Source organism: Ascoidea rubescens (genome assembly GCF_001661345.1).
Source record: "Ascoidea rubescens DSM 1968 unplaced genomic scaffold ASCRUscaffold_4, whole genome shotgun sequence".
In the NCBI taxonomy this organism is placed as follows: domain Eukaryota; kingdom Fungi; phylum Ascomycota; class Saccharomycetes; order Ascoideales; family Ascoideaceae; genus Ascoidea; species Ascoidea rubescens.
In genome coordinates, this window is record NW_017962916.1 from 332,249 (window position 1) to 345,402 (window position 13,154).

The 13,154-nt window shown below is 31.2% G+C and overlaps 4 protein-coding genes across 4 annotated transcripts; 1 reads left to right on the forward strand and 3 right to left on the reverse strand.

The window, feature by feature from the left end:
• Nucleotides 1-1,161: 1,161 nt before the first annotated feature.
• ASCRUDRAFT_75122 (uncharacterized protein) lies at nucleotides 1,162-4,885 on the forward strand. Its single transcript, XM_020192936.1, has one exon. It carries the CDS (start codon nucleotides 1,559-1,561, stop codon nucleotides 4,712-4,714), a length of 3,156 nt encoding a protein of 1,051 aa, XP_020048160.1. The 5' UTR covers nucleotides 1,162-1,558; the 3' UTR covers nucleotides 4,715-4,885.
• Nucleotides 4,886-5,380: 495 nt separating this feature from the next.
• Nucleotides 5,381-6,541, reverse strand: ASCRUDRAFT_19529 (pepsin-like aspartic protease; the record flags this gene model as incomplete). The annotated part of the gene is given in 3 exon segments (XM_020189591.1): nucleotides 5,381-5,704; nucleotides 5,720-6,303; nucleotides 6,388-6,541. Coding segments are annotated over 3 exon segments (1,062 nt in total), but the record flags the coding sequence as incomplete, so codon positions are not given.
• Nucleotides 6,542-7,694: 1,153 nt separating this feature from the next.
• Nucleotides 7,695-9,145, reverse strand: ASCRUDRAFT_75125 (acid protease; the record flags this gene model as incomplete). Its single annotated transcript, XM_020192937.1, has 1 exon — nucleotides 7,695-9,145. The coding sequence occupies one exon, from the start codon at nucleotides 9,143-9,145 to the stop codon at nucleotides 7,817-7,819; it is 1,329 nt and encodes a 442-aa protein (XP_020048162.1). The 3' UTR covers nucleotides 7,695-7,816.
• Nucleotides 9,146-9,581: 436 nt separating this feature from the next.
• ASCRUDRAFT_75126 (uncharacterized protein) lies at nucleotides 9,582-12,818 on the reverse strand. The gene has a single exon (XM_020192938.1). The coding sequence runs from the start codon at nucleotides 12,521-12,523 to the stop codon at nucleotides 9,707-9,709; it is 2,817 nt and encodes a 938-aa protein (XP_020048163.1). The 5' UTR covers nucleotides 12,524-12,818; the 3' UTR covers nucleotides 9,582-9,706.
• Between the last annotated feature and the right edge of the window lie 336 nt (nucleotides 12,819-13,154).

Consider the following 13,154-nt stretch of genomic DNA (forward strand, 5'->3'; position numbering starts at 1 on the left):
GCCGCAGACGTGGCAAGTGAACTCAGATCCACACCTATGGTTAATACAGTAATCACGCAGTAATCTGCAATACTCTGCATATGCGCATAATCACACAAGGGCTCTAAAAATAGGGTTCTAATTAGTAGGGCTTCAACTAGTAGGGCTCTGAACTTTTTCTGTTTTTTTTCTTTTTTTGTTTGAAGACAAACCTTGACTTTTTTTAGCATCGACGATCCTTTTTACGACTTTCAGATACTCTCCCACCAGCGCCAGTATTGATACTTGGCTCTATTAAATTTGCAATTGCAATAGAGACAAAGAGGTGTCTTTTTCCATTCCAATTGCTGCTTTTCGATTTAGTCTGGTTAAAATGGATGATGTTTTGATGGATCTCGGTAGCACTCAAAACTTTCTTTCGAACAAGATTGATAAGAATCAAATCCATAACGAGGAAGAAATCGATGAAACTAACAATCCCTTTTTAAACCATTTAACAAATGATATTGTAAACATTTTAAATGACGATAACCTCGATGATATCTTTCATGATGATCTATCTGACAATTTATCTGACAGCTTGAATAATAATCTCACCTCTGCCAAAAAAGAAACAATCGAAAAAGAAATCAAAAACGAGAGTGGTAATACAAAGGATGATAACAATAATATAGGCGCTAATAACACCAGCGATAACGATGAAAATAACAACAATAATAACAGCAATAATAGCAATAACAATAATAACAATAATAATAACAAAAATCAGTTTAATGAATTAATCAAATCGAAAAAATTGGAAATTGAAGAAAATTTAAATATTTTATTGGATTTTTTAAATTATGATGAAGTTGAGCTACTATACTTGATTAAATTTAAATCAAATAAAATCAATTTATCAAAGATTCATCAATCAATATCCCATTTAAATGATTATATTATGAGTTCAAATGATTTTTTAAACATTAAAATCAATAGCAATGAAAATGTCAAGGGAAAAACAGATAAACTTGTTTTACCAACCATTTCTCTTGATCTAAAATCAATAAAATATAACTCATATAACAATTTTCAATTAAGATCAACCAATTCCGAAATTTTAACCATATTAAACAATCTACTAATCTTGAATTCTTCTTTAAAAATTAACCATTTGATCTCTTCAAAAAATTCATCTTTTAATCTAAATCATTTCAATAAAATTTTAAGCATCTATTTAAAATTAATTTCAATCTTATTTGTCAATAATAACACTAACGTCAACAATAAAAACTTATTATTTAATAACAGTTTAATATCCCCCTTATTGATTTTAAACTCCTACTCATTCAAATTAAATTTGAATAACTCAAATTTAATTTTAAATTTGTTATCAATTTTTGTCTTTAAATGTTTATCGACAAACAACTATAATTTCAATTCTTTGTTAATCCTATTCAATTCAAATACTAACATTAAATTCGATATCTTTACAAAATTATGGAATAAATCATTAAACTCAAATAGTTCTCAAAACAATCTGAATTTGAATATAAACTATTATCCTGGAATTTTAACAATTACAAAAAGGTTCACTAATATGCTATCTATTTTGATTCCAACTGATAAAGTTAATAAAACCAATACTGATGATAACAGTACTGATGATAACAATAATGGCAATAACCAAATTTTAAACCAATTATTAACTAATCTATTTCCATATTCTCTAAAGTCTATACTATTCAATTCTTTATCTCTTATTCCCTTCCTAACAAATTTAAATTCATTTCTTGAATATTTTATTTCAAATCATAATAATACTAAACTTAAATTCAAAAAAGACAAAATCGGTAAATTTTCACACAAAATAGAAAACCTAAACTTGAATTTCAATACTACCAATAACTCCACTGATAAAAAACCAAAAAAGAACGGCAATAATGAATTTAGTAATCAAAATTTGTTTAATAACGATCAAATCGCTGATGAAACAAATCCAAAGAAAACCAATGTATTAAATTCTCAACTTTTAGATTATTTGATTGAATTAATCAATATATTTGATAAAACCCAAATCAACAATGAATTTATAACAATATTTTCAATTAATGCTTTAAATTCAAACTCAAATTCAAGCTTGCTTTCTATTTTGGAAAATTTGTTAACTATTTTATCCTTTTTTGAAAATAAATCCTTGTTGAATGTTTCTAATTCTTCTTTGAATATTCTAATATTGAGATCTCTACATTATTCAATCGAATCAATCTCTATAAATTTAATTCAAAATTCAGAATTGCTTAAAAATTCAAATTCCAAAATCAAACCTTTAATCTCAAATTATTTGGATAAGTATCATTCATTTGAAAGCGGAAATTCAGTTTATACTAATTTACTTCAATCAAAAATATTGCAATTTAAAGTACTATTTGAAGTTATTGATCAAAATTATACTTTAAATTTTAAATCAATGTTTGCCAATAATAATTTTGTTAACAACGATTATGAAATCAATCTAATTAATTTGCTAAATATTTCACTCATTAAAATCAATGATTTCCTAACCCCATCTTTCGATGGCTATAAGATTGGAAATAATGATGAAGGTAAAGATGAAAATAAATTGGAGGATTTTGAAGATCCCTTTATAAAATTGCATTTGATTTTTAGTCAATTTGGATCAACATTATCTTTAATCTCAATATTTGTTTACATAATTTACATTTTAGCAAGAGAAGTTTTAAATGATTTAAATTATTTAAGGAAATTGCCTTCTTTTTTTCAAGAAAATATCATGGACTTATCAATTATTCCTCCTGTCTCGCGTCTAAATTTTATTTATCCAAAAAAGAGCTTGAACAATTCAATTCTTAATGATTATGAAAATACGGATGATCTATTTGACAACGATGAAATCGTAAAACTTCAAACTTACAAAAAGATTTATGACTGTTTAGAATTAAGTTTGTTGATTTTGTATAAATTATTAGGCAATCTAACTGAAAAGAAAAATTGGGTTAATTTCAATGGCATCTACAACAGAAAATGTTTTAATACCTCAGTAGAAATTCAAAGTAAACTCACTACTTTAAAAAGCTCTGTTGGCTCTTTGCCCAAAGATACGAACTTTCTGAATCATCCAATTGCCTTTGGAGAGGTTATTGGAGCTCTGCCTGGTAGCAACGCATTGGGTCTGGAGAATTCTGCAGAGAATATTGAAATTTTAAATAGCTTATTTTATAAGTCATTTGATGAATTTCTTAAACTCAATTTTACTAGCTGCTTTACAGTTTTAATGATTTCAGATGAATGCAATTTGAAATCAATCAACTATGATAACCTTTGTTCTATTTTTGAAAAAACACTATTTCAGGATATATCTCCTCCCGAATCTGCCTCGAGCTCAATTAATGTTAATAGCAATCCAAATCAATCGGTTGTTGCTACTGCTACTGCTAACAATGGTGTTATTAATGTCAATCAAAGTAAATTTAATTCTATTTTTTTTGATTTAAGCTCTTTCAATTTTATCTATAATAATCTTGTTTTCAAAATCATTGAGAAACTTATTCAAATTGATAATAACGATATCAAATTTAGCAAGGACAATGCTAGTTTTGATTTGCAAAATGATAATAATTTTAACTTATTTTCATTAATTAAGTTTATCTTAAATATTTCTATGATGGACTTATCTTTTGTTAAGATTTCAATTATATTGTTGAATCATTTGATATTTCATAATATTCCCAATCAAAAAGAGGTTGATGAGGATATAAAAAACTGTGATATGCGTAATAAATCATCAAATGAAGACTTGAGTGAGTTTCGACATGCAATTTTGGCAGACGATTCCATAAGTGATATGTTATGGAAATTTGTTTCTTCGTGGGACACTAAAAACCTTTCAATTTTTGAAAAATTGAGAGAGTTCTTGTCATCAAAATATAAAGACTTGAAAATTCAACAAAAGGCTGAGATTGAAAAATTTGAAAGTCAAAACGGTAATCAACCATATCGTATAACATTAGAACAGCTTCAAAAGTATATTAACATAAGTGATTTGTTTGCTCGCAGCGATAGAAAAACAAGTTTTAACGATACCATGGAGTTTAGTGGAATTGGAAACACCCCTAATGAGATCAATTCCAACTTTCATTCAAACTCCACTTCTTGGGGAGGTGTTAGTAATTCTAGTGGTGATGTCATTCAATTAAAGGCACAACTAATTAACGAAGGGTTATTAGGTCAAAACCAAAATCAAAATCAAAACAATTATAATTACCAAAATTCTGGTTCAAGTTTTGATGATGAAAAGGGAAAGGATTTACATGACGCTAACCATACTGATAATCAAAATCAATTCAACTATAGTTTCACCAGTAACAATAATAGTCAGAATGATAGTCCAAACAGCATGAATTTTTCGAACATGTCATTTTCATCGGTGAATAATTCACTATTTGCACCATACAACGGTAATATTATGGATAAAAATATGAAAATCAATAACATTTTAGGCGGGAGCAATATCAATAGTATTGATAATATTAACAAGAGCTATAAACAGGATAAGAAATCGAATAATGACTACGGGAAAAATAAAAAGAATAACAATTTTTTTAATTCTGGTGGAATGAAAAATTCCAACGGGATGAATTTTCAGTCTCGCTACTCAAACAATAATACAAGTTCTACTAATTTAAACAATAGCAATAGGGCTAAAAGCATTCATGTTGATCAATTCGGAAAATGATCAGATTTTTATTTTTTTAAAGTGATGATGTTACATATTTTTTATTAATATTTTTATGAAATTTTATATTACTTTATATCATTTTATATCATTTTATATTATCTTGCATTCAACATTACATATTCCCAAAAGTTGGGTTTTGCTTTTATTACTTTTTGCACTATTTTTTTTTATTTATTTCTAGTCTAAAATTAGATAAAATTTTAGTTTGCTTCTGGTTTTTTTAGCCTTATTTATTTGCTGCATTCATTCATTCATTCATTCATTTCCATTTTTTGTCATTTTTTGTCATTTTTTGCTATTGAATTAGCACTTATAGTAGCAATTAAGATTTACTTATAAACCAAATTAACTTATACTATTTTTATAAATTCGAACATTTAATAACTTATTTATTTAGCTGATTATATATGATTGAAAACAGCAAATAACAATAGTTTTTATAAAAAAAAGTCTTTATGACATTAACAAAAGTAGAAGAATATTTTAGATATTAATGAAAGTAAAAAAATATAGAAAACCAAAAACCAACCAAAATAAACGATTAAAGGAAAAATAAAACAAAAAAACAAACAATAGTAAATTTAATGAATCATAAAAACGAATGTAAACATAAGAAATCTAATACAATCAGATAATTTTGATAATATCAGGTTTTTTGGGGGTAAAATTTGCTTGGCCTAAAGATATTTCCAAATCATCTAAATTATACAGAACATAGGCATATCTTAAAAATGAGGCACCCAAGATACTTTTATTTTGATCATTTCCAATAATTGATAATCTGCAGTACGAAACTCCATCTTCATTTGATAATTGACCAATTAATGACAGCATATGAACATCGATTACTTTTTTTCCAAAGATAAAAAACAATTTTTTTGTTGAAAAAGCAGACTCCAAATCACTACATTCCCTATACAAGAAATAGGAACTGTCAAGATTAACAAGTTCGATGGATTGGGACAATTTAAATTTTTTTGGAATGTTCTAAAGGTATTTGACTGGAAGATGAATTAATGAGGTACCAGAGTCTAGTAAAACAAAAGAGTTGGGAGCAATTGCATTGGGGTTATTAGAAGATAAAATCTTTTTAGCTCTGTTATTTTCAATTGATAATGAAGTCATCTTAACATAAAAATGGGTAGGTTTTGATTTTGAAGAGGATGGGTTAACAATTGGCAAAGTAACCAAACCATCAAGAACCTTTGAGCGATCAATAGCACCAAATAAGATTGAGCCAGTCTTTGAATTGGTGTCATTTAGATATAATGAATACAAAGTTTTGTTGATATAACCACTCTGTTTCAATCTGTATGGAAAATTGTTGTAGCCCACAAGATTCCTCAAGCCAATGCCCATCACAGCTTGAGATGAGTTAGATTCTTGACTCAAGCCCATAAACATGTTTTTAATCTGTGGAAAGTTGGATTGAGTTCCTAGACGAACAATGTCATTTCCATAAACGCCCGAAGCAAAAGTAGTATCAAAATAGCTTATTTCAAATGGAGTTTTTGATTTAACCCAAGTTGACGAGGCAGCTTGATTGTATAAACCCAATTCAGCTGAATAATTCATTTCACCAATATCTCCACTAAGCAGATCTGGATAATTAATGTTTTTACCTGATTTATAATCCCTTATAGACTACTTGGAGCAATAAGGGTTAGAACTTGAGTGAACCCATAAATCGGATGAGCCAGTATCAAGTAAGAGACCTACTTTCTGAGCTGGAGTTCCAAGGTATAAATGGATTTTGTAATAAGATTTTTGATTGTAGGTAGTTGAGGTAAAATATTTATCTCTTTTAGCAATTTGTAAATTTTGAGGTTGAGTTTCAGTATGAATGTCAAAATCAAAGTTGATGATATCATTTTCATTTTTAAATTTTTCATATTTGAAGTGATGAAAAGTGTTTTGGCGAGATATGAATGGAATATAGAGAGCGAAGGTCGAGCAGATCAAGCAAATCAAGACAACTAAGAATAGGCAGTGCATATTCCGATAACCTCGATAAGCAAACAGATTAGATATGCTTTTAGAAGAAAAAACAATGTGAAATTTTTCATTTATATATACCCATCATCATCACTGTATTCATAAAATTAGATTAATCCCCGAATCGTGAATAAAATTACAAAGAAAATAAAGGCTGGAAATGTTAAAGATTTTTGATATTGAGAGTCATTTTCAGATATTGTTATCAGCAAAACTTGCATCCAAATTATTGCAAAACAATGATTTGTTTGAGTTTGAGTGGAAGACTTGAGTAGAAATTGATTTGAGATAAATAGCAATTACCAAAGACTAGTCTTTCACAAAGTGGAGGAAGTGCATTCAGTAAAATTCAGTGAAATTTGATATCTTTCTTTCTTTCTTTCTTTCTTTATTTTCTAGTTTCCAGTGAGACAGAAACTGCAATGGTTCGTCCTTAACAGCTAAAAAGTAGCCTATAAAAAAGCATTTGGGCAAAGTTAGTATTATAATAAGGTATTAAGAAAGAGAAATGATTTTAAAGGAGAGATTCAATCGTAAAAGGAGAAATTTAATGGTAAAAAGACTCAGAGAAACGGAAGAAAACGAACAATTGCCTCTAAATTTGCTAATATTTCTATATATACATATATATATATAATTTTTATTTTAATACAAATAACTGGATAAAGGATTTACGGTTGTTCGAGTTCTGAATTGTTATTGTTTGATTCTATTTAAGATGGAATAAATATTGCAATTATAATTAATTTCCCAATTACATTGACAAATGGTGGTGTATAAGAATTACGAGATTTATGAGGATTATAAGATGTTTTTGATTGATTGGTTGATGTAAATACAATTTAGAAATGCTAGTTAATTTTTCAATTACAAATGAGATGTTAAACAAAAAATAAAAAATACCCATACCCAAAAATCGATAATAAAAACAATGAATGAATATAAAGAGAAGAGATGAGAAAAGATGAAAAAAGATGAAAAAAGACGAAAAAAGATGAAAAAAGAAAAGAGTAAAGGAAAAAAAAAATGGGATGAAGTTGTATATAAAATGAAATAGAAAGAATAGAAGATGAAGTATGAAAGAGAAAGATGATATTGATAATATCATGTGGATGAGATCACTTTAACAATGTCAGGTTTTGTGGAGTTGAAATTTGCCTGGCCTATTGATAGTTGTAAATCCTCTAGATTGTATACCACATAGGCGTATCTTAAAAACAAGTCTCCAAGAATAAAATTGTCACCATCAACTCCAAAGAGTTTTAAACCGCAGTATGAGACGTTATTTTCGTATCCAAATTGTTCTATTAATGAGGACATTGGAACATTGACGATCTTTTCGCCAAAGTTGAAAGACAAGTTTTTGTTGGCAAAAACCAGGCGAAAGTCAAGACATTTTCCATAGTACAAAGTCAGAGAATCATAAAGGATGATAGAGATTGATGGTGGTAGTTTGAATTTCTGTGCAATGTTTTCAAGATATTGTGTGGGGACGTATATGGAAGTAGTACCAGAATCAAGCAAGACAAAGGAGCTTGGAGCGATTATGTTTGCAGTATTGGAGTAGGAGGAAGGACCGGCATTTTTCGAATTGATTGACAATGAAGACATGTTGACATAGAAATGAACAGATTGTGATATGTAAGGATATGGGTTAACAATTGGCAAAGTAACCAAACCATCAAGAACCTTTGAGCGATCAATAGCACCAAATAAGATTGAGCCAGTCTTTGAATTGGTGTCANTGTAGCCCACAAGATTCCTCAAGCCAATGCCCATCACAGCTTGAGATGAGTTAGATTCTTGACTCAAGCCCATAAACATGTTTTTAATCTGTGGAGCAAAAGGCCTTCTGCCTAAACGAACAGTATCTGTTCCATAGATACCATAGGCAAAGGTGGTATCCATGTAATTGACTTGGAATTCTAATTTGGATGAGTTCCAGGTAGAAGAGGCAGATTCGTTGTATAAACCCAATTCTCTTGAGCAGTTAACCTCACCAATATCACCACTGAGTTGATAGTAGCTGCCAGTGTCCTTGCCAGATTTATAATCACTTATAGACTGGTTAGAGCAGTAAGGATTGGACGTTGAGTGGATCCACAAGTCTGAGGAGCCAGTGTCAAGCAAGAAACCCACTTTCTGGGGTGGGGTACCAATGTACAAGAACATCTTGTAGTAGTAGTCCTGGTTGTGGATTATGGAGGTAACGTAGCCATCTCTTTTATAGAGCTGGGCAGATCTCAGATCGTGTTTCTGGTGGATGTCGAAATCGAATTTGATTATGTCCTGTTCGTGCTGAAAATATTCATATCTAAAGTTGTGAAAAATATTTTCGGTCAAGTTATCGGCACGATTCTTTTCAGGAATATAGAGTGAAGAAACTGAGCTGAGCAAGAGAGCAGCAAGAAGAGCATAAAGCAGAAGGATCATTTTGGAGCACAGGGTTGGAGCACACAGAAGAGAGATATATACATGAAGGGAAAAGACTGGCAACAATGTGGAGGAGGTTGGGAGGTTTATATATATATAACATCTGGGGCTGAAGATACATCTGTTAGGGTATTATTAGAAGGAGTGACGGATTAGGTGGTTCGCTACCGTTAGGCTGTTCCTGCTGGGATTGGGCCCAGACCCATGGAGTCAGATCCCCAGAGCAGATCCCGTGAAAGGGTTTGGAGAGGGTCTGGCGTGGGTCTGGCGGTGCTGGAGAAATCTCCGATGCTGAAACACCCTCCGCAGCTGAGCCACGTCTATTCTTCCTTGAAACGTTTCGAGCCAGGGCTTAAAGCTGTTCTTCGCCCTTGCTGCTGGTCCCATCCCTAGCGTTGGGGTTGCAGCCGGATCTTTTGTCTCTGCATCGAGTGCGTTTCGGCAGCCAATCAGACTCGGCAACCGCAGACGCCGATGCCAAACTCAAACAGGAAAAGCTGCAGGTCCAAAATCTATCATGAGATAATTCTACCTAGCGAGTAATATACGCTTCAACAGCCCTTATTTGCAACCACTCGACTTGCCTGTCAACTCGGTGTCGATATTGCTGTTGTCAGTATCAAATGAGCCTGCGTTTTCTCCCAAGTTGGTGCTAACCTGGGTGTTGGTGAGCTCGGTGCTGATATTGCCGTCGCCATCAGCGTTTCCATTGCTTTTGTCCAACTCCATATCAATGTTCATGTTGTTTACACTATCTTCCTCGTTCTCTTCACTAAGTTCACTGATCACATTTATCTCCTGGGCGATATCGCGGTTAATCTCGTCGTTAATCTCGTCGTTAATCTTATTGCTGATCTCATTATCGATCTCATTATCAATCTCATTGATTTCTTTGTTGATGCTATTGTCGATATTGCCTTCCCTGCCATTATCCATTGCGCCCAAACTGGAATTTTCGTTGAGATTATTAGACGAAATATTGTTATTGCTCATATCGATATCGATATCATTACCGTCACCATTACCATCATTATTGTCATTGTTATTATTAATACTCTTTTCATTTTCGATGTTTTTACTATTGTCCTTTATACTTTCCTTCTCGCCATTATTCTGCTTGTGATCGTCACTACTAATTATGTCGTCATCATCCAAAGAATCCAACGCTGCTAGTTTTTTTTCTTCCAAAGTGAAATCTTCGTCTAATAATGTTTCTCTCAAGATTTTGTTTTCTTCGACTAAATTGATTAGTTTTTTCCATCCTTTTTTATTAATGAGCTTTTCAGACCTCAATCTCACTAAAAACTTTGACAATGCTTTGTTCTCTTGTTTAAACTGTTTTAGCAACGATAAATTATTTAAAGACGAAAAGTTGCTTAAGGAGCTCGTCAATTGATTTTGAATATTAAAAGCCGAAAGACCGTTCAAATTTTCATTCTCGTTACTACTATTATTATTCAACGACTTGGCATTTTTACTGAAACTGAATGAATTTTGATTTAGGTTTTGGCTATTTCCATTTCCATGTTCATGGTTAGAAATTTGGCTTTGGTTTTTAATTTCCGATTGATTTGGAACCAAATAAGGAAATTTATTCTTTATAGAAAATTTAGTAAGTGATGATTTATACGAATTATCCATTTTTCCTGCTTTATGTTTTAAACCATTGTAATGATTACCATTACTATTATTATTATTACTATTATTGTTGTTATTATTAGTATGATTATTATTTAATTTAGAGTTAATATTAGTGGAATTAGTGGAATGGCTTAAATTATTTAAATTATTTAAATTATTCATACCATTACTTAAATTGTCATTCATATTGGCACCAAAATTGCTAAGATTAAGATTATTAAGGTTGTTAAGATTATTAAGGTTGTTAAGATTACCAAGATTATTAAGATTACTGAGATTATTAAGATTGTTAAGAGTATTAAGATTATTAAGATTATTAATCCCATTCATATTACCACTAGAAATACTACTCGAACTCGTATTTCCATTCAAAAGCAATGTCGATTGCAATACTTGAGAAGTCGCATTGTTAATATAATCGTTTATAGAAGAATTATTCTCGGGAATTGAGGAGTTGACATTATGGTTGGTGGAAGCAGCGGCAGCAGCAACAGTTGCTGCTTCAGTCTGAAGCTGTGTTAACAATGTTTGAGCACTGTCAAACACCCCAATCCGAAGGTGGTAATGATACATGTAAAAATTACCTTTTTTACTAAATTTCTTAACACAACTAATCTTTTTTTTCAAATCATTATTATTGCTTAGCGAAATTTGCTGGATTAATTCTGTTATTTGCTCAGGCGATAAATTAAACCTTCCCTCATTTTGTTTCCAGTTTATTCCTGAAATGTTTGGTGATGAATTAAACATAATCAATTTAAAGATATCATATTCTTTTCTAACATCTAGTAATTTCTTACGAATAGATTCTCCGTAAAAGGATTTATCATTAAATCGAGAATTCATCTTTTTCTCAATCAAAGTATAAATCCCCGACGATCTAACATAGGATGTTCCATGATGAGTCAAATCACTAAAGATATCAATTAAAGCGATTACATGTTCATGGGTATAAGGAGTTTTAATTAATTTCGAGACACTACCGCTGGCTAATTCATTACTCCCATCATTTGAGTTATTTGAAGAATTTGCATTCGAATTCAAATTGTTTAAACCATTTGGATTGTTCGAATTTGGATTGTTCAAGTTGTTGGAATTGTTGGAATTCATATTAATATTACTCATACTATTAATATTGGTTTCCGAAACATTATCATTCAACGAATCAGATATGTTGTCCATTGCATTTAAATCGTTTTTGCTATCGTTGTTATGGTTATGGTTATGGTTATGATTATGATTATGGTTATTACTATTGTTTTTGTTAGCATTATTACTATTCGAGTTATTATTAGGATTATTACTATTTAACTGAGTAACTTGTTGGTGGATTAAAGACTGTGAACTACTAATGTGATTTTGAACATTTAAACTATTACTGTTGCCTGTGATGCTGTTTAGATTACGACTATGGTTGTGAAGACCATGGTTGACGTTGAGCAAGCTATGAGGGCCATGGCTACTGCTATTTGAGTTATTACCTAAACTAGTATTTAAATTGTGACCATGAGTGAGGGCATGAGATAGATTTTGATTTTGGTGATGAAATGAATTAGAGCCTGAATTGGAATTGGAACTTGAGCTGGGACTTGGATTGGAATTGGAATTGGGATTGGAATTGGAATTGGAATTGATGTTTGAGTTTACTTGGGTACCAGCAGAATCTCCCTGGTGTAGCTGATTAGCATTGGACAATCCATAGATGTTGTTTCTGTTTTCGTTGACGATGGAATACATCTCGAAAGGTGAGTGGATTAGTCTTTTCGATGAGAGTGATTCTATATATCTGAGCTGAAAAGAAAGGAGTGAGAGCAAGAGTTGGAGATAAAAATTCTGAGAAAAAGGAGAAAAAAAAAACAGAGGAAATCTCGATTTCTTGCTTGTTTCGCCAAAAAACTAAACGTGTTTGTGTCTCACCGCCCGTCGCCGCGCGAAATCACCAGCCCACTGGGCCCAAAACGCGAAAATATCTGCGAAAATTCGCAAATCCAGCTATGTTCGCCAGTGTGCGATTCTTATGGCACATGATTTGATTAGATAATCAAAGCAAGAATCAATTCAAAAGGGACTTGCCACAAATAGTGTTTCGGTTCTTGAACCAGACCCCATCCCAAGTTTAATAGGAATATCAATATATAAAGAGTAGGAATTCAACAAGGAATTAAAACTTATTTCTTGATTTCTTTTTTCTTATAATTATTCTTGTCTTCTGCCTCTTTTATATTTTCAAATAGATACTCGATTTGGGGCAATTAGTACTTGTGGCTAAAGCACGATTTGGGCTGAAACCTGTTGAACTGAGACAAAGTGTATTACCTAGCAAAGTCATGTGTTAGTGGAGTAACACAGCAACGCATACATGTGTGCT

What these genes read in the sequence shown, in the direction of transcription:
- ASCRUDRAFT_75122 (XM_020192936.1), top strand. Translation starts at nt 1,559, where the DNA reads ATGCTATCTATTTTGATTCCAACTGATAAAGTTAATAAAACCAATACT.
- ASCRUDRAFT_75126 (XM_020192938.1), bottom strand. Translation starts at nt 12,523, where the DNA reads ATGTATTCCATCGTCAACGAAAACAGAAACAACATCTATGGATTGTCC.